Source organism: Callionymus lyra, chromosome 15 (genome assembly GCF_982586985.1).
Source record: "Callionymus lyra chromosome 15, fCalLyr1.hap1.1, whole genome shotgun sequence".
NCBI lineage: Eukaryota > Metazoa > Chordata > Actinopteri > Syngnathiformes > Callionymidae > Callionymus > Callionymus lyra.
Window position 1 is genome coordinate 23,310,295 of NC_141832.1, and position 14,840 is coordinate 23,325,134.

A 14,840-nucleotide genomic window follows, 5' to 3' on the forward strand; every position below is an offset into this window, starting at 1 on the left:
AAGCTTGAACTGTTTCTTAGTTTACAAAGAAACGGTTCAAATGTTTTAATTTCACATATTACATCAAACTGTGTTTCTGTGTCAAAAAAGTTAACAAATATCTGAATTCTCTAATAGTGTTGACGGACATATGTTCTGAATTTAATTTGCTCTTTTTGAGTAAAAGAGTTAAAGAATGTTCACAGCTCAATACAAGTAATATACGATATAATAATTAGAATTTATAAAATAAATAATGATTTATTCTGCTAGTTATGTGAGCCGCAGCACAACATGTGCACAAAGCGTACCATGAATGATGAAACCTTCAAACTGCATGAAAACTACTGAAGTGATCACCTACAAGTTCGTTTTCAATACAAGCGGGACGCAGCGTTTATGAACCACCATCGAGGGTGTCTAGCTGATGCTCCGGCGCTGGAGGAAAAGGAGGAAAAAAGAAGAAAAAGTGCACAAAGAGCGTGATCAGGTGACACAGTGACACCAGCAGTGGTTCTGGAACACCGTGTTCTGAAACACGAGCGGAGCGCACTTTGCTGCTCTGGTGTTTTTCCAGGCGGATGTGCAGCATGTGTGCGCGCAGACGGGACGAGGAATAACGAGGAGCGCGTGTTTTCCCGGCATCAGTTCCTCGGTGTTGTCGTTCCACGGAAGCAGCGCGAGCTTCTTACTGGCACGTTCGGTGACTCAGCGGTGAGTCACGGCGCGAGTGGGAGGGAGAGAGAGGTCCTGCGGCGCCGCTGCCGCTCCATCCTCGGTATCCAGGCAGAAACATTCCCTCATGTGATCGACGGATGGCTTCTTTAAAAGCAGCGATAACGTCCAACTTACGGGAATATACGAGGCTCTGATCCCGGCAGGAAAACTCGCGGGAACAACACCTGGTTTCCCGGAATGTATCCGAATGCAAAGTTCTTAACCAGCTTGTTTGAAACTAAAAACATAATCCACAATATGATTTTAAAACTGATCTCAACAAATAATAATTACTTACTTACTTAATACTTACTTTTAACAAAACGGGATTTTGTCGGCAGTGGACAGTACCTGGCAACAGGGGTCTACAGAAGTAAGTCAGTGAAACGACAATATAATATATATGTAAGTAAGTCATTTGTATTTATATAGTGCTTTTCCAGACCAGGGTCACAAAGCGCTTAAACAATCAAAACAATACTCAAAAAAGTACATACTTTAAAGATCAAGATAAAACTGAGAACAACACAGGAGTTCCAGAAAATCAAGGAAAAGCCTGAACAACTAAAAACATCTTAAGATGTTTCTTGAAGGAGTCAGTAGACTCCATCAAACACAGAGTGAGAGAGAGAGGAAGGTTGTTCCAAAGCTTAGGAGCAACAGCCTGGAAGGATTTCTCTCCTCTGGTCCTGAACCGTGTGCGAGGAACCATCAGTAGATTCTGATCCACAGATCATCTTAATCAGACTCATCCACAAACATTACATGTGAAATGCATTACAATGCTCTTAAACAACCGTTGTTTACTTTATAGCTTGTATTGTAAAATCATTGTGTTCAATGTAGACTTTGAAACATTGTCAAAATTACTTCCCCTTTGTTTAAAAACCAAACTTCCTTCTAATAACTGTTCAATCATAAAAGAATAGAGCTGTAGTTATTACTATATTCGGATGACCTTTAGTTTGCTCCAAATCTTGTACATTTCATTCCTGTTACGTTGTCAAATTTGAGATCTTTCAGTGAAATGTTTGCAATTAACAACTGGAGCATATGCACTTAACACATTTTCATTTAAAATAGCAAATGTTTTTTTTTAATTTCAAGGAATTCATATCTCTAATACAAAATCTTGTCAAGAGGTATTCAGAAAAGAAAAGATTTTAAAAAAGTCTCTTGTCAATCTACACTCACCAGCCACTTTATTTGTGCTTGTTAGCGCAAATTTCTGATCAGCCAGTTACATGGCAGCGACCCAATGCATGCAGGCATGTAGGCATGTAAACGTGGTCAAGACAATCTGCTGCAGTTCCAACCGAGCATCAGAATGGGGAAGAACTGAATGGAAAAACGTTGCCTGGTCTGATGAGTCTGGATTTCTGCTGCCAAAATCGGATGGTAGGGTCAGAACTTGGCGTCAACAACATGAAAGCATGGATCCATTCTGCCTTGGATCAGCTGTTCAGGCTGGTGGTGGTATAATGATGTGGGGGATATTTTCTTGGCACTCTTTGGTCCTCTTAGTACCAATTGAGCATCGTTGCAACGCCACAGTCTACCTGAGTATTGTTGCTGACCATGTCAGTCCCTTTATTATCACTGTGGTTTGACCACAAGACTGGTTTCTTGAACATGACCATGAGTTAACTGAACTCCATTGGCCTCCAAAGTCACTAGATCTCCATCCAATAGAGCACCTTTGGGGTGTGGTGGAACAGCAGATTCGCAGCATGGATGTGCAGCCGACAAATCTGCAGCAACTGCGTGATGCTATCATGGCAATATGGACCAAACTCTGCGAGGAATGTTTCCAGTAACTTGTTGAATCTATGATTGTATTTAGCGATAATTAACACTGTGAAATAAAGGTGTTTCCCTTTTTTGTATTCTGTTTTTCCATGTACTTTTTTTCATAAATTAAATAGCTTGATAATTAAATTTGTCTAGAATGAAATAAAATCCATGATTACAACTAAAGCTTTTCCAGGAACAAAAGGCTTTTGATGGCATGGAACTTCCCAATTTTCTTGTTTTTTCATTGGGCTGCGACTATTTGGAATCTCAACTTTTGGCTTCAATAAGTAAGTAATTAATTAAGTCAATTATATTTATAGAGCGCTTTCCAGACCAGGGTCACAAAGCGCTTAAACAATCAAAACAATACTCAAAAAAGTACATACTTTAAAGATCAAGATAAAACTGAGAACAACACAGGAGTTCCAGAAAATCAAGGAAAAGCCTGAACAACTAAAAACATCTTAAGATGTTTCTTGAAGGAGTCAGTAGACTCCATCAAACACAGAGTGAGAGAGAGAGGAAGGTTGTTCCAAAGCTTAGGAGCAACAGCCTGGAAGGATTTCTCTCCTCTGGTCCTGAACCGTGTGCGAGGAACCATCAGTAGATTCTGATCCACAGATCATCTTAATCAGACTCATCCACAAACATTACATGTGAAATGCATTACAATGCTCTTAAACAACCGTTGTTTACTTTATAGCTTGTATTGTAAAATCATTGTGTTCAATGTAGACTTTGAAACATTGTCAAAATTACTTCCCCTTTGTTTAAAAACCAAACTTCCTTCTAATAACTGTTCAATCATAAAAGAATAGAGCTGTAGTTATTACTATATTCGGATGACCTTTAGTTTGCTCCAAATCTTGTACATTTCATTCCTGTTACGTTGTCAAATTTGAGATCTTTCAGTGAAATGTTTGCAATTAACAACTGGAGCATATGCACTTAACACATTTTCATTTAAAATAGCAAATGTTTTTTTTTAATTTCAAGGAATTCATATCTCTAATACAAAATCTTGTCAAGAGGTATTCAGAAAAGAAAAGATTTTAAAAAAGTCTCTTGTCAATCTACACTCACCAGCCACTTTATTTGTGCTTGTTAGCGCAAATTTCTGATCAGCCAGTTACATGGCAGCGACCCAATGCATGCAGGCATGTAGGCATGTAAACGTGGTCAAGACAATCTGCTGCAGTTCCAACCGAGCATCAGAATGGGGAAGAACTGAATGGAAAAACGTTGCCTGGTCTGATGAGTCTGGATTTCTGCTGCCAAAATCGGATGGTAGGGTCAGAACTTGGCGTCAACAACATGAAAGCATGGATCCATTCTGCCTTGGATCAGCTGTTCAGGCTGGTGGTGGTATAATGATGTGGGGGATATTTTCTTGGCACTCTTTGGTCCTCTTAGTACCAATTGAGCATCGTTGCAACGCCACAGTCTACCTGAGTATTGTTGCTGACCATGTCAGTCCCTTTATTATCACTGTGGTTTGACCACAAGACTGGTTTCTTGAACATGACCATGAGTTAACTGAACTCCATTGGCCTCCAAAGTCACTAGATCTCCATCCAATAGAGCACCTTTGGGGTGTGGTGGAACAGCAGATTCGCAGCATGGATGTGCAGCCGACAAATCTGCAGCAACTGCGTGATGCTATCATGGCAATATGGACCAAACTCTGCGAGGAATGTTTCCAGTAACTTGTTGAATCTATGATTGTATTTAGCGATAATTAACACTGTGAAATAAAGGTGTTTCCCTTTTTTGTATTCTGTTTTTCCATGTACTTTTTTTCATAAATTAAATAGCTTGATAATTAAATTTGTCTAGAATGAAATAAAATCCATGATTACAACTAAAGCTTTTCCAGGAACAAAAGGCTTTTGATGGCATGGAACTTCCCAATTTTCTTGTTTTTTCATTGGGCTGCGACTATTTGGAATCTCAACTTTTGGCTTCAATAAGTAAGTAATTAATTAAGTCAATTATATTTATAGAGCGCTTTCCAGACCAGGGTCACAAAGCGCTTAAACAATCAAAACAATACTCAATAAAATATATACTTAAAAGATAAAGATAACACCAAGACAAACACAAGAGTCTCAGAAAATCAAGGAAAAGTCTGCACAAATAAATTGGAAGGATTTCTCTCCTCTGATCCTGAACCGTGTGCGAGGAACCATCAGTAGATTCTGATCCACAGACCTCAGAGCCCAAGCTGGGGTGTAAGGCTGGATCAGTGATGTAAGGAGGATCCTGACCATGAATAGCTCTGAAAGTAAGAACCAGAATTTTAAAGTTGATCCTGAAAGAAACTGGAAGCAAGTGAAGAGTTTTAAGGATCGGAGAAATGTGAGTTCTTCTACTAAAGCGGGTCAGAATTCTCGCTGCAGAGTTTTGTATAAACTGCAGGCGAGACAGATCCTTCTTGTTAAGACATGAAAACAAACTGTTGCAATAGTCCAGACGAGAAGAAACAAACGCATGGATTACAAGCTCCAGATCATGTTGTGACAACATTTTCCTAAGTTGGAGTTGAAGGAAACAGTTTCTAGTCAGTTGACATCAATATAACACTTTACAAAATCCTCCATCCTAGCTAGCTATTGAAGCTAAATCAACATGCCCAACGCCATTATCACTATATTACCCTATTGTGTTCTCCACCGATCTCTTGCATTACAAACACAGCTGATCTATCTTGGTATAAAATATGGTTATACTTAAGGTGTCATTTTAACATTTAGTCTTTCTTTCTTCTCTACTGGACAGAACTTTTAAAACTAGGATGAGATGGGTCTTAAAACTGAATCTCTTCATTAACAAAACATTTGACGGATAAATTCCCTTTACTTGAAGCACCTTTTTTCAGTACTTGCAGGAACAGAGCTGCTCACTAAAGTGGACAATTTCAATGATGTATTTATTAATTATTTAACATCTATCCGGACTCTACAAACTTATTAAAAAACCTCTCGGAGTAAACACTTATTTTTTCAAACGGGTACATGAATCATCGATATGTGGAAGACATGTTTCATGCAGTGTAAGATTGTTCATCCTACACTAAAGTATGTTGAGCAAAAATGTATAAAAACATATTCACTGAATGTGATAGAACAGTCTTCAGTTAACAATTCAATTGAAGTAGGAGGGAAGAGGTTTTACTGATCTTTACAGTTTTGTATTTTGCTTTCTGCAGATACAACAGGAAACACTTTCAACAAAGAAAGTTTAAAGATCAATAAATAAACAGGTCTAAGAAATAAACCGATGCACACACAATGTGTATGTTTGGCAAGAGAAGAATCAAAAGAAGAGAAACAAGAAAGTACGTCTTAAGGGAATATACCAAACAAGTTGATCCATGTTGAACCATCGTGATGCTGGAATCGACAACATTGTTCTACATCATGCAGGTGTATAAACGCTCAATTTATGTGTATTTGACAACACAACATCTGTCTGCTACGACCTTGTCGCAAAGTATCCGTTTCCCCCGCCACCATCGCAGAAGCTTTCCTCGTGAAAACCTGGCTGCTCCGCTCGGAGTCTTATGACTCATGCTGCATGAGCTCGAAAATCTTGATGATGGCTGGACATGCCAACACGCAAGAGACTTTCTGAGGAGCAGCCATGGTGAGGGACAGTTAATCCGACAACACCTCCATCCACTTCTCATCAAGAGAAGAACATGTCACTCAAATACATCTGCAAATATCTGCTGAATCCTCAAATGATTGATTCTATTTTACTCTATTCTTCAACCACAGTGTATAAACCACTTAAGTTCTACACTGTAACGCTGAGAAACATCATCAAGTTCAAAGGTCAACTTGATGTCAGGAGGGCTGTATAGGTTTCCTGTCCTGAACTTTGCATCAACTCTTCCTTTCTGTCTCATCATCACCCAGCTTTTCGCTGGTTGCCATAGAAACAGTCTCCATGACAGCCAGTGCCTATGAGTGATGCTAGTGTTACAGGTGAAGTGAGACATGAAACGTTATAAGCTGGTCCGTCCTGGACTCTCGTGAGCGACACACACACCTGTGAACGTCACTGCTGCGTGTCAAAGTTCAAGAGTCGTCCATCAAGACACCCGAGTTGAACTCAGCGAGGCAACATCTTTATATGTAAAGTTACACCTCCACATGTTCAACTCGCTCGGAATTGATCAAGAAAAAGAATTTCAATATTTAGTAGAAGCATAGGAGGAAGAAGTTCAAAGTTTTATAATAAGACTCGAGCGAAGCTTTCAATGAATCACTCACTCACTGTCTTTATATGTTTTATTCTTATTACTTCTCAAATACAGAAGACGTCTTTCTTCTTCCAACGATCCTAGGACGTTACAGTATATGAAATATCAAGTGACTTAAAACTAGTTAACCCTTGTGTTAACTCAGGGTCCAGACCCGAAGTCCTGAAAACAAATGTGTTTGTGGTATCCCTTGAGTTGCCTATGTGTCTAAGTGAAGGACCTTCCTGGCTTCTATAAATGCATATGGAGGTTGTTCACTTTGAGACAACACAAGGGATACCACAGAAACACATTTGTTTTCGGGCCTCTGGGTCACCTTGACCCTGAGATAACACAAGGTTTAAAAATTCTTGAATCCATCTTATGATAACAGATGTAGCTGGAAACTCGTTTATCAGTTGAAGCGTCTTCATCCATGTCTTTGGAAATATGATGATCAGTATTGAGTTTCTGAGATGTTCAGCAGCACATTATAATGTCTTTAAAGCAGTACAACTTAAATACTTTCTTCACTAAGACTGTGGTCAATGCTTTTTCCTTCATAGAAGCTTCATTAATGGCTCTGCTTCTTACTTATAAAGACTGGAAAGCAACACACATTTTGTTTTTCCACTTTGCTTTTGATGTCAATTTCGCTGCTAGAACGCCTAAAATACTACCAAATAAACATTTTGGAGTGCGAGTGAATCACAGAACTCTCACTTGGCATCAAAGCTCACCAGGCAAAAGCATGCATCATTTAGCCACAAAGTTATATATTATTATAAGTGAAACACTTTTTGAAAGTGTTGGTTTTAAATATTTATTTCCATGATATTCTTAAAGGGCCAGCACCACTTTAAAATCACAGGTTTTTGACGAAAAAAAAACAGTATCCGAATGGAATGCATGGGGAAATTAAATGAACCCTCCATGTTTTTGTTTTATTTAAGTAGCGTACAGAAACATTTCAGTATATTGAAATGTTACTTTCCAACTATCTCCTTACACGTTATCTAACTGAACACACCTGCAGTTGATTCAGAACTCTGCAGCGAGAATTCTAACCCGCTCAAGTAGAAGAACTCACATTTCTCCAGTCCTTAAAACTCTTCACTGGCTTCCAGTTTCTTTTAGGATCAACTTTAAAATTCTGGTTCTTACTTTCAGATCTATTCATGGTCAGGCTCCTCCTTACACCAGTGATCTGATCCGGCCTTATATACTTTATTGAATATTGTTTTGATTGTTTAAGCGCTTTGTGACCCTGGTCTGGAAAAGCGCTATATAAATAAAAATTACTTACTTACTTACCTAACAGATTGCTGATTTACTCATTAAAATGCCTTTAAAATCTATTTTTTAGTAATTTAGGGTAGTATTTAAGTAGCTGTGACAAGAGTTTTGAGTTGAGTTGTGCGTTAAAAAACATCCATCCTGAGGTCACTGCTCGTTCACGATAAAACACTTCGCCCTCTTGTTTCCTCTGCACTCTGCTCTAAATTACGTGCGCGCCTCCGCCGTGACGACGCGCTTTGGGGGCTCGGCCCTACGCAATGGAAACGGTGGCGCGCCTGACTTAAAGCTGCGCGCCGTCCGATGTTGATGTGTCGCAGCTTTTAAAAAAGTGAAGCGAGCGTGGCAGCGGGAGTTTGGCAGGAGGAAGGAGGAAGCTGAAAACAAACCCCTGACAGCGGGAGCGAGCGGCAGCGACACTTTCACGAGCCTCAGCAACTGTTCTCTCGGACACACGCATCTCTGAAGAGCGGGGATGGAGCTGTCATCGATCGGCGACCAAGTGTTTGCAGTTGAGTCCATCACGAAGAAGAGAGTCCGAAAGGTGAGCGACTCTTCTCAAACTTACATAACTTATTCTCCGGCTCCTGGCGCACATCTGAAACTGAAACTACGCAGTTTTACTTTACGCTCAAAAGCGAAGATTCTGCGCCAAAGTTTGCGCCGTGTGGCCCTGCGTGGGGCTGCGGCGTGTTTTTCAAAGAGCCTACGCAGTTGTAGTAAAATGTGAGAAAGGGGGTGTGTGTCCGGAAAACGGGTGCGCAGTTTCTGGGTAAATCGCTGCGTAATGGCAACACGCGTGTGCGTGGTGGTGTCACGTTATGACCGGAGCGCGCAGGTGACATGATCTTTGTTTACAGAAAATAAACATTAGTTAAAAAGAAATAGTAAAAAGAACAAAATAGAGTACAGTAAACTAATACAAATGACATTAAAGTGCGTATATCAAAAATATCACTTCAAAGCAGTTCATCCACAGTCACGATTGTTCGAGGTAAGTTTTTTGATGACGTCACATCGCGACAGTTGAGGCGACTCTCGTGGTGTTGCGCAACCTCACGCCGTTGTTTACATGTTTCTACCTCCGCGAGAGAAATGTTCTAGAACGAGCTCGTGCGCGATCGACGCCGGCTCGTGCTGCCATGTGCGGTCACGTCATCGCGATGGAGGGAACAAGATGCTTCCACTGCCAGTGACGTCACCCGCAGAAGAAAAAAAAAAACACCGACTGTAAACGAGAAGAATAGCCGTGACCCCTCCACCCCCCGCGCTTTAAAGTGACAGGCCTTGTTTTTGCTCAGGACACACGCACGCGAACGCACGCAACTTTCACGTCCTCTTGTTTGTCTCCAGGGTAATGTGGAGTACCTGCTGAAGTGGCAAGGATGGTCCCAAAAGTGAGTAATGTTTGAGTCATGCTGCTGTGAGATCATCCACACAACCGTTGAACAAAGCTGCTGCTGCTGCTTCTAAATATATCTTCAAAACACAAGCAGGTGCTTGATTTTTACAGTCTAACGGACATGAAAAAACTAAAACTTTAACTAGGATATTATTGAGGAGGAGCCGATTGAGAAAAATATTTTTTAATTTCATTCCACTAAGATTGAAGCTACATATATTACTGTCATCTCTGGTCCACCAGAGTAAATTGAATATTTCTCATAAGCTTTACTCCTTATTTTTATACTAGTTGGTTTACTTTAAGCACCTATTTTCAGTTTGCCACAAGAAATCTACATTGTCAAGCATTAATCCCTTTTAACCCTTAATCAAAGGGTCAAGGTGACCCATAGACCCCGAAAACAAATAAAACAAATGCGTTTGAGGTATTTCTTGTGTTGCCTCTGGTTCAAGGTGAAGGTGGAATTCGTTCACCTTTGACCCAGAGGCAACACAAAGGTTAAAATGATTATTTTGACTGTGGCCCAGGCCGGACAGATGTTGAATTATTGATCAGCTACACTAGAAATGATTCAGTTTTAAGTTTTATTTGCCCTACAGTGTCCGCGATGTCACTTAAAGAAACAGTGTCTCTGTAATTTCAATTGTTATGTTATGGGGTGTAAAGGTGGAGGTGGTGTTTTGGGAACATTTCACCAGGCTTCTGGAATATTAGCATGAACTAACATGTAAATAAACTGAGCTGTTTAGACGTGACAGGTGAGGCTGGTCTTCATGGACTATGGAGTTTTCTGATGATATAGTGACTTGATGTGAGAGTAAGGAAGGCGAGGAGGAAAGAGGAACGGTAGAAAAGTAAAAACTGTGGGGTTGTGTTTGTATAGTTAAATTCAAGTCACCCCTATCATTGACTATTACTCTAGCTATGCTAGCAGCAGTGCTCTCTGGGTAATTTGGAAGCACTCAGGATGACATTTAATGCGTTTACTGGCAGATACAGCACTTGGGAACCAGAGGACAATATTTTGGACCCTCGCCTGGTCTTGGCCTACGAACAGAAGTGAGTAACTGCTTGTAAAGAAGTTTTTTAAACAAATCTTCATCTTTTCATCGTCTGTCTTCCTTCTGCTCCACCAGTCAGGAGAAGAACAGAGCGCTGGCCTACCGCAAGAAAGGACTGCGACCGAGAAGACTCGTTCTGAGGGTAACAATCCTGACTTTTTAAACTTTCTTTAAAACAATAACAAGTTGATTGATTCTGCCTGATGATGGCGCCAAAAATAAACTCAGATCAACCATTGAGCACAACAAATATAGTTCAGTGTCAAAATATTGAACGGTTCAATTTAACATTTTTAACTGTTTGTTAAACAGTGAATACATTTGTTGAATTCAATAATTTGTATATTGAGGTTAAATAAAAAAATAAAAAATAAATTAAAGGAGTTTTGAAATGGTTTTTAACTGTACCCATTTATTTAGACAATACCGTTTGTTGTTCTAAATGTTCAAATTCAATACTTTTAAATTCAATATTAAAATACCTAATAAATGAAGGTGCATAAATTAAAAATATTGAATTTAGAACATTTATTTTTGCATTATTGAAATGGGAATATAAAACTATTATCATAAAAGTCTGGTTTCCTCCAAACAGTCCAAAAACATAAAGAGGTCGTTTTCGAACTTTGGGTAATTTTCCATATGAGTGTGTGTGCGAATGGTTGTGCGTCTTTGTGTGTCCTCTGAGAGACTGGCGTCCTGTCCGGGGTATCCCCTAATTAAGCAGCACGGAAAATAAATAAATACATTTCAAATAATTGAAATGATTAAAAAAACTAATTCAATGATTGAATTCTATTCAATAAATATAATTCAACCTTTCAATAAAGAATTCGATTTTATTATATGATTAAAAAAAAAAGGTTTTGAAAATTCAAAGTTTCAACATTTGAAATGTAAATTCAACCATTAAATATTCTGATGGCACTGATATACTTCCATAGCAAGTCACATTTGTTCAGGAATCAAGGTTTGGTCCTGGTCTGCCTGCAGTTGCTAGAACCTGGCAAAATGTTGCATGTACAAGCTAACCCAACACTGGACCAGTACATGACTCAGAAGTAGATGGTCATGTACGTGTTTTATGATCACAAATGTGTCGCGTACAGTCAGGGTAAGTAAACGACTGAACAGAAATAGGTCAGGCGTCTGAAACTGGACTGACTTTAGTTAGTTTTGACACATCAGTGAAACATCAGTACATTACGTTTGTCCCGGACTATTTTGAACCAAGTTTGATGTTTTAATATTAGATCTTACAACTCCAGTGTGTTCAAAAAATGTATTGTAGACTTCTGAAACGATTAGTTTGAGAGAGTCATCATCATCATGCTGTTTGTCTAATCAGGTCGACAACATGTCTCTGCTCTAAGTTCTGCGGCTTCCAGCTGCTGTAAACACAGACGGCAGGAGAACACAACTTGTTTTTAGTGAAGCTTTCAGTGGTTATACTTTTCATTGTGTCTCTTGCACACTAATCTTTAGATCAGGGGTTTCAAACTTGATCACAAAAGGGACTAAAACATTTTGGGAATTAAAGTGATAGTTCGACCAAAGTTGTGACACGTAACATTTTTTCTGGTTCTTAACAGAAAAAACAAGGCAGGGAATAAATAATACCAAAACAGTTCTGGTTTGAAAGTATGAACATTCTAGGGCCTATCTTTTAAACCAGTCCTTCTTAGAGACCCAAACATGTACGTCGGTGTAGAATACATAGTCTCTATTTTTATTTAGCTACTCAAATAAATTATTCACCCCCTAAAAAAGGATCCTATATTTTTGCTAAGCACTGAAAAAAATTCCAATGGTATTGTATTATACTAATATTTATTATATATCTGGTATTGTTCAGGGAGCAAGGGGGCCTTAGTTTGGGGACCCCTGCTCTACAGTATATAATTGTTTACATTAATAAAGTTTTTTTTAATTTGATCTCAAACACTGGCCTTTTTTGTTACATATAAAGATGTGTAACATAAAACTTTTTTCGATTTTTAGCCAACCATCCCGGGGGCAACAAAAAAAAGACCTGTCAGACCACATTTGGCCTGCATGCCTTAAGTTTAATGTTTAGTGTGCCTTAGGGATTATCGCAACAAAATACTTAACAAGATAGAGAGACTGTAGTGTCACTGTATTGAAATGTAAAGTATAAGGCAACGTATTAAAAAGTGAAGATTTAACATGGGATTCATCCTCTCTCCGACTAGAACCTCTTTGCCATGGACCTCCGCAGCGCCAACAAGATCCAGGAGAAACCGCCACCACGGATCCGGCTCTCGGTGACCCGTTCCATGAGCACAGACGTGGACCAGGGTGAGCGCAGAAGCGTGTTCTGTCGCCAAGCAAGGAGGCGGAACAAACGGGCGTTGAAAAGAGGACCCTTCGGACCCTCACCCAGACACCTCCACCTGTCCAGAAAGAAGCGAGAGGAAGACGAGGAGGACTGGGACACCACGAGTGAAGAGGAGAAGCAAGAGTCTGAGGGCACCTGTGAAGAGATGCCTGAAGACAGTTTATATGGTTGGTCACGAAGATATGTTTCATGTTCAGTTAAGATCTTCTTAACGTCTGATGTGTTTGGGGTCAAAGGTCGGTCAGAGTGCAGCTCTCCTCCACGCCTGGAGCCTCAGGACTCGGAGATGGAGGAGAAGGAAGAAGAAGCCCTGACCGCTCCGTGGACAGGACTGTCAGAGCACAATCAAACATTCGCATGCGAGCGATCCGAGGACAGAGCCTTCGTGGCCGACGTCGCATCAGAAGTGTCGGTGAGCAGCAGGGACCAGGAGGCTCTGGTGGACGGACCGCTCCGCCAGGGACACGGCTTCACCTCGGAGGTCGTGAGCAGCCCGGAAAGCAACAGGGTGGCGACGGCAGACAATCAGAGCGTTACCATGACAACCCACAGTGCACAGCCGCCCCCCACTGCAGACCAGCGCCCCGAGAAGATAATCGTGACCAAAGTGACGATCAACGCTCTGACAGTGACGTTCAGGGAGGCGGCGGCGGCGACCGGCTTCTTCAAGAGCTACTGAGTCAAGGTTTTGTTTTACAGTGTAAAATAACTCCACGTTTACAAAAAAACGCTCATTTCCTGCTACTGATTCAACCGAGACATTGTTGCCTTTCAGTTTCAGTGCTGGTCTAAATATTGTCTTCAGCAGACGTCGCTGTTCTGCCAAAATCCACACACTTTCATTTGAATACAGAAAATATTTTAACGCTCACCACGACTTCTTCGACTCCGATTCCAGCCAGATGTCAGAGTTTAAAATGTATTTTCTTTTGTAGTGAAGCTCATGAGTAGACTAGTGAAGCCTATGACAATATATACCCATGTAAAAAGGTGTGAAAAACTGAGGCCAAAATGAAATAATTCAGTGTCTTCCACTTGTGCTTCTAGAGGTCGCCGGAGACCATCAGGTGGTTAGTCCATCACAGTACAGACAGACGTCCACATACAGTATATGACAGACACACACACATATTTATAAACATCACTTCTGAGTCACAAATTGCAAATACGATCCAGTCTGTATCATTTCTGCTAAATGGTATATAAATTAGCTATTGTAACACATCCATGTGATTGGGATGGTGATCGAGGAAACGGTTGCTACATGTGCCTTCAAAGAATAGTTAGAACGATCAAATGTCTGGCTGTCACGAGCATTCGTTATTCAGAAAAAAAAAATCAAAGTTGCTTTCTAAGGCAATCAAATTTTAGGCTGAGGTCAACTCCATATGGTTGGTGTTAGTTGGCATTTATGATCGATAAGTCCGCTTCTCGAGTGCCCTCCACGTCTGCCCCTGAGGCCAGTGTTCAGAACATTTTGTAGCGCTGCATGCCCGTCAGTCTTGTGCCCGCTCATGCTCAAGTTCTGCTTATCTGGTGAGGTTTATTTCAGTCACTTAAAAAAGAAGAGAATTCATGACTACGCTTGAAGAATTGTTTTTTTGTTTATGTCTCTTTTTTTTTTTTTACTTGACAGGTTTCACACGCAACATGGGTCTATTTTTGTATTTTCAACCGACGGTCCACTCTCTAATCGTCTCTTTTATCATTGAAGGCGCTTTTTTCCACCACTATCAACTGTGTAGGGTGACGTACAGTTAGGTCTGATAGTATTGAGCTCTTACTGTTATTATTATTTATTGCATGTCACTTGTATAAGCTAAACTAACTTATGTGTCCGAATCCTTCTTGACAATAGATTGTCCAAGTCTTCTCTTTGAATAACGACTTTTTATTTTGACAGGATTTTCAATAAATATGAAGTAAATAACTTGTCTGAAGTATTATTTATTCATAGGTGTGTCTCTCACATGGAGACAAGGT

The 14,840-nt window shown here is 40.2% G+C and overlaps 1 protein-coding gene across 1 annotated transcript; it reads left to right on the plus strand.

Annotated features, from left to right (window-relative positions):
- Nucleotides 1–8,224: 8,224 nt before the first annotated feature.
- cbx7a (chromobox homolog 7a) lies at nt 8,225–14,787 on the plus strand. The gene is made up of 6 exons (XM_087809532.1): nt 8,225–8,576; nt 9,386–9,429; nt 10,431–10,496; nt 10,574–10,640; nt 12,712–13,024; nt 13,094–14,787. Exons 1-6 carry the CDS (start codon nt 8,508–8,510, stop codon nt 13,534–13,536), a joined length of 1,002 nt encoding a protein of 333 aa, XP_087665658.1. The 5' UTR covers nt 8,225–8,507; the 3' UTR covers nt 13,537–14,787.
- Nucleotides 14,788–14,840: the final 53 nt, after the last annotated feature.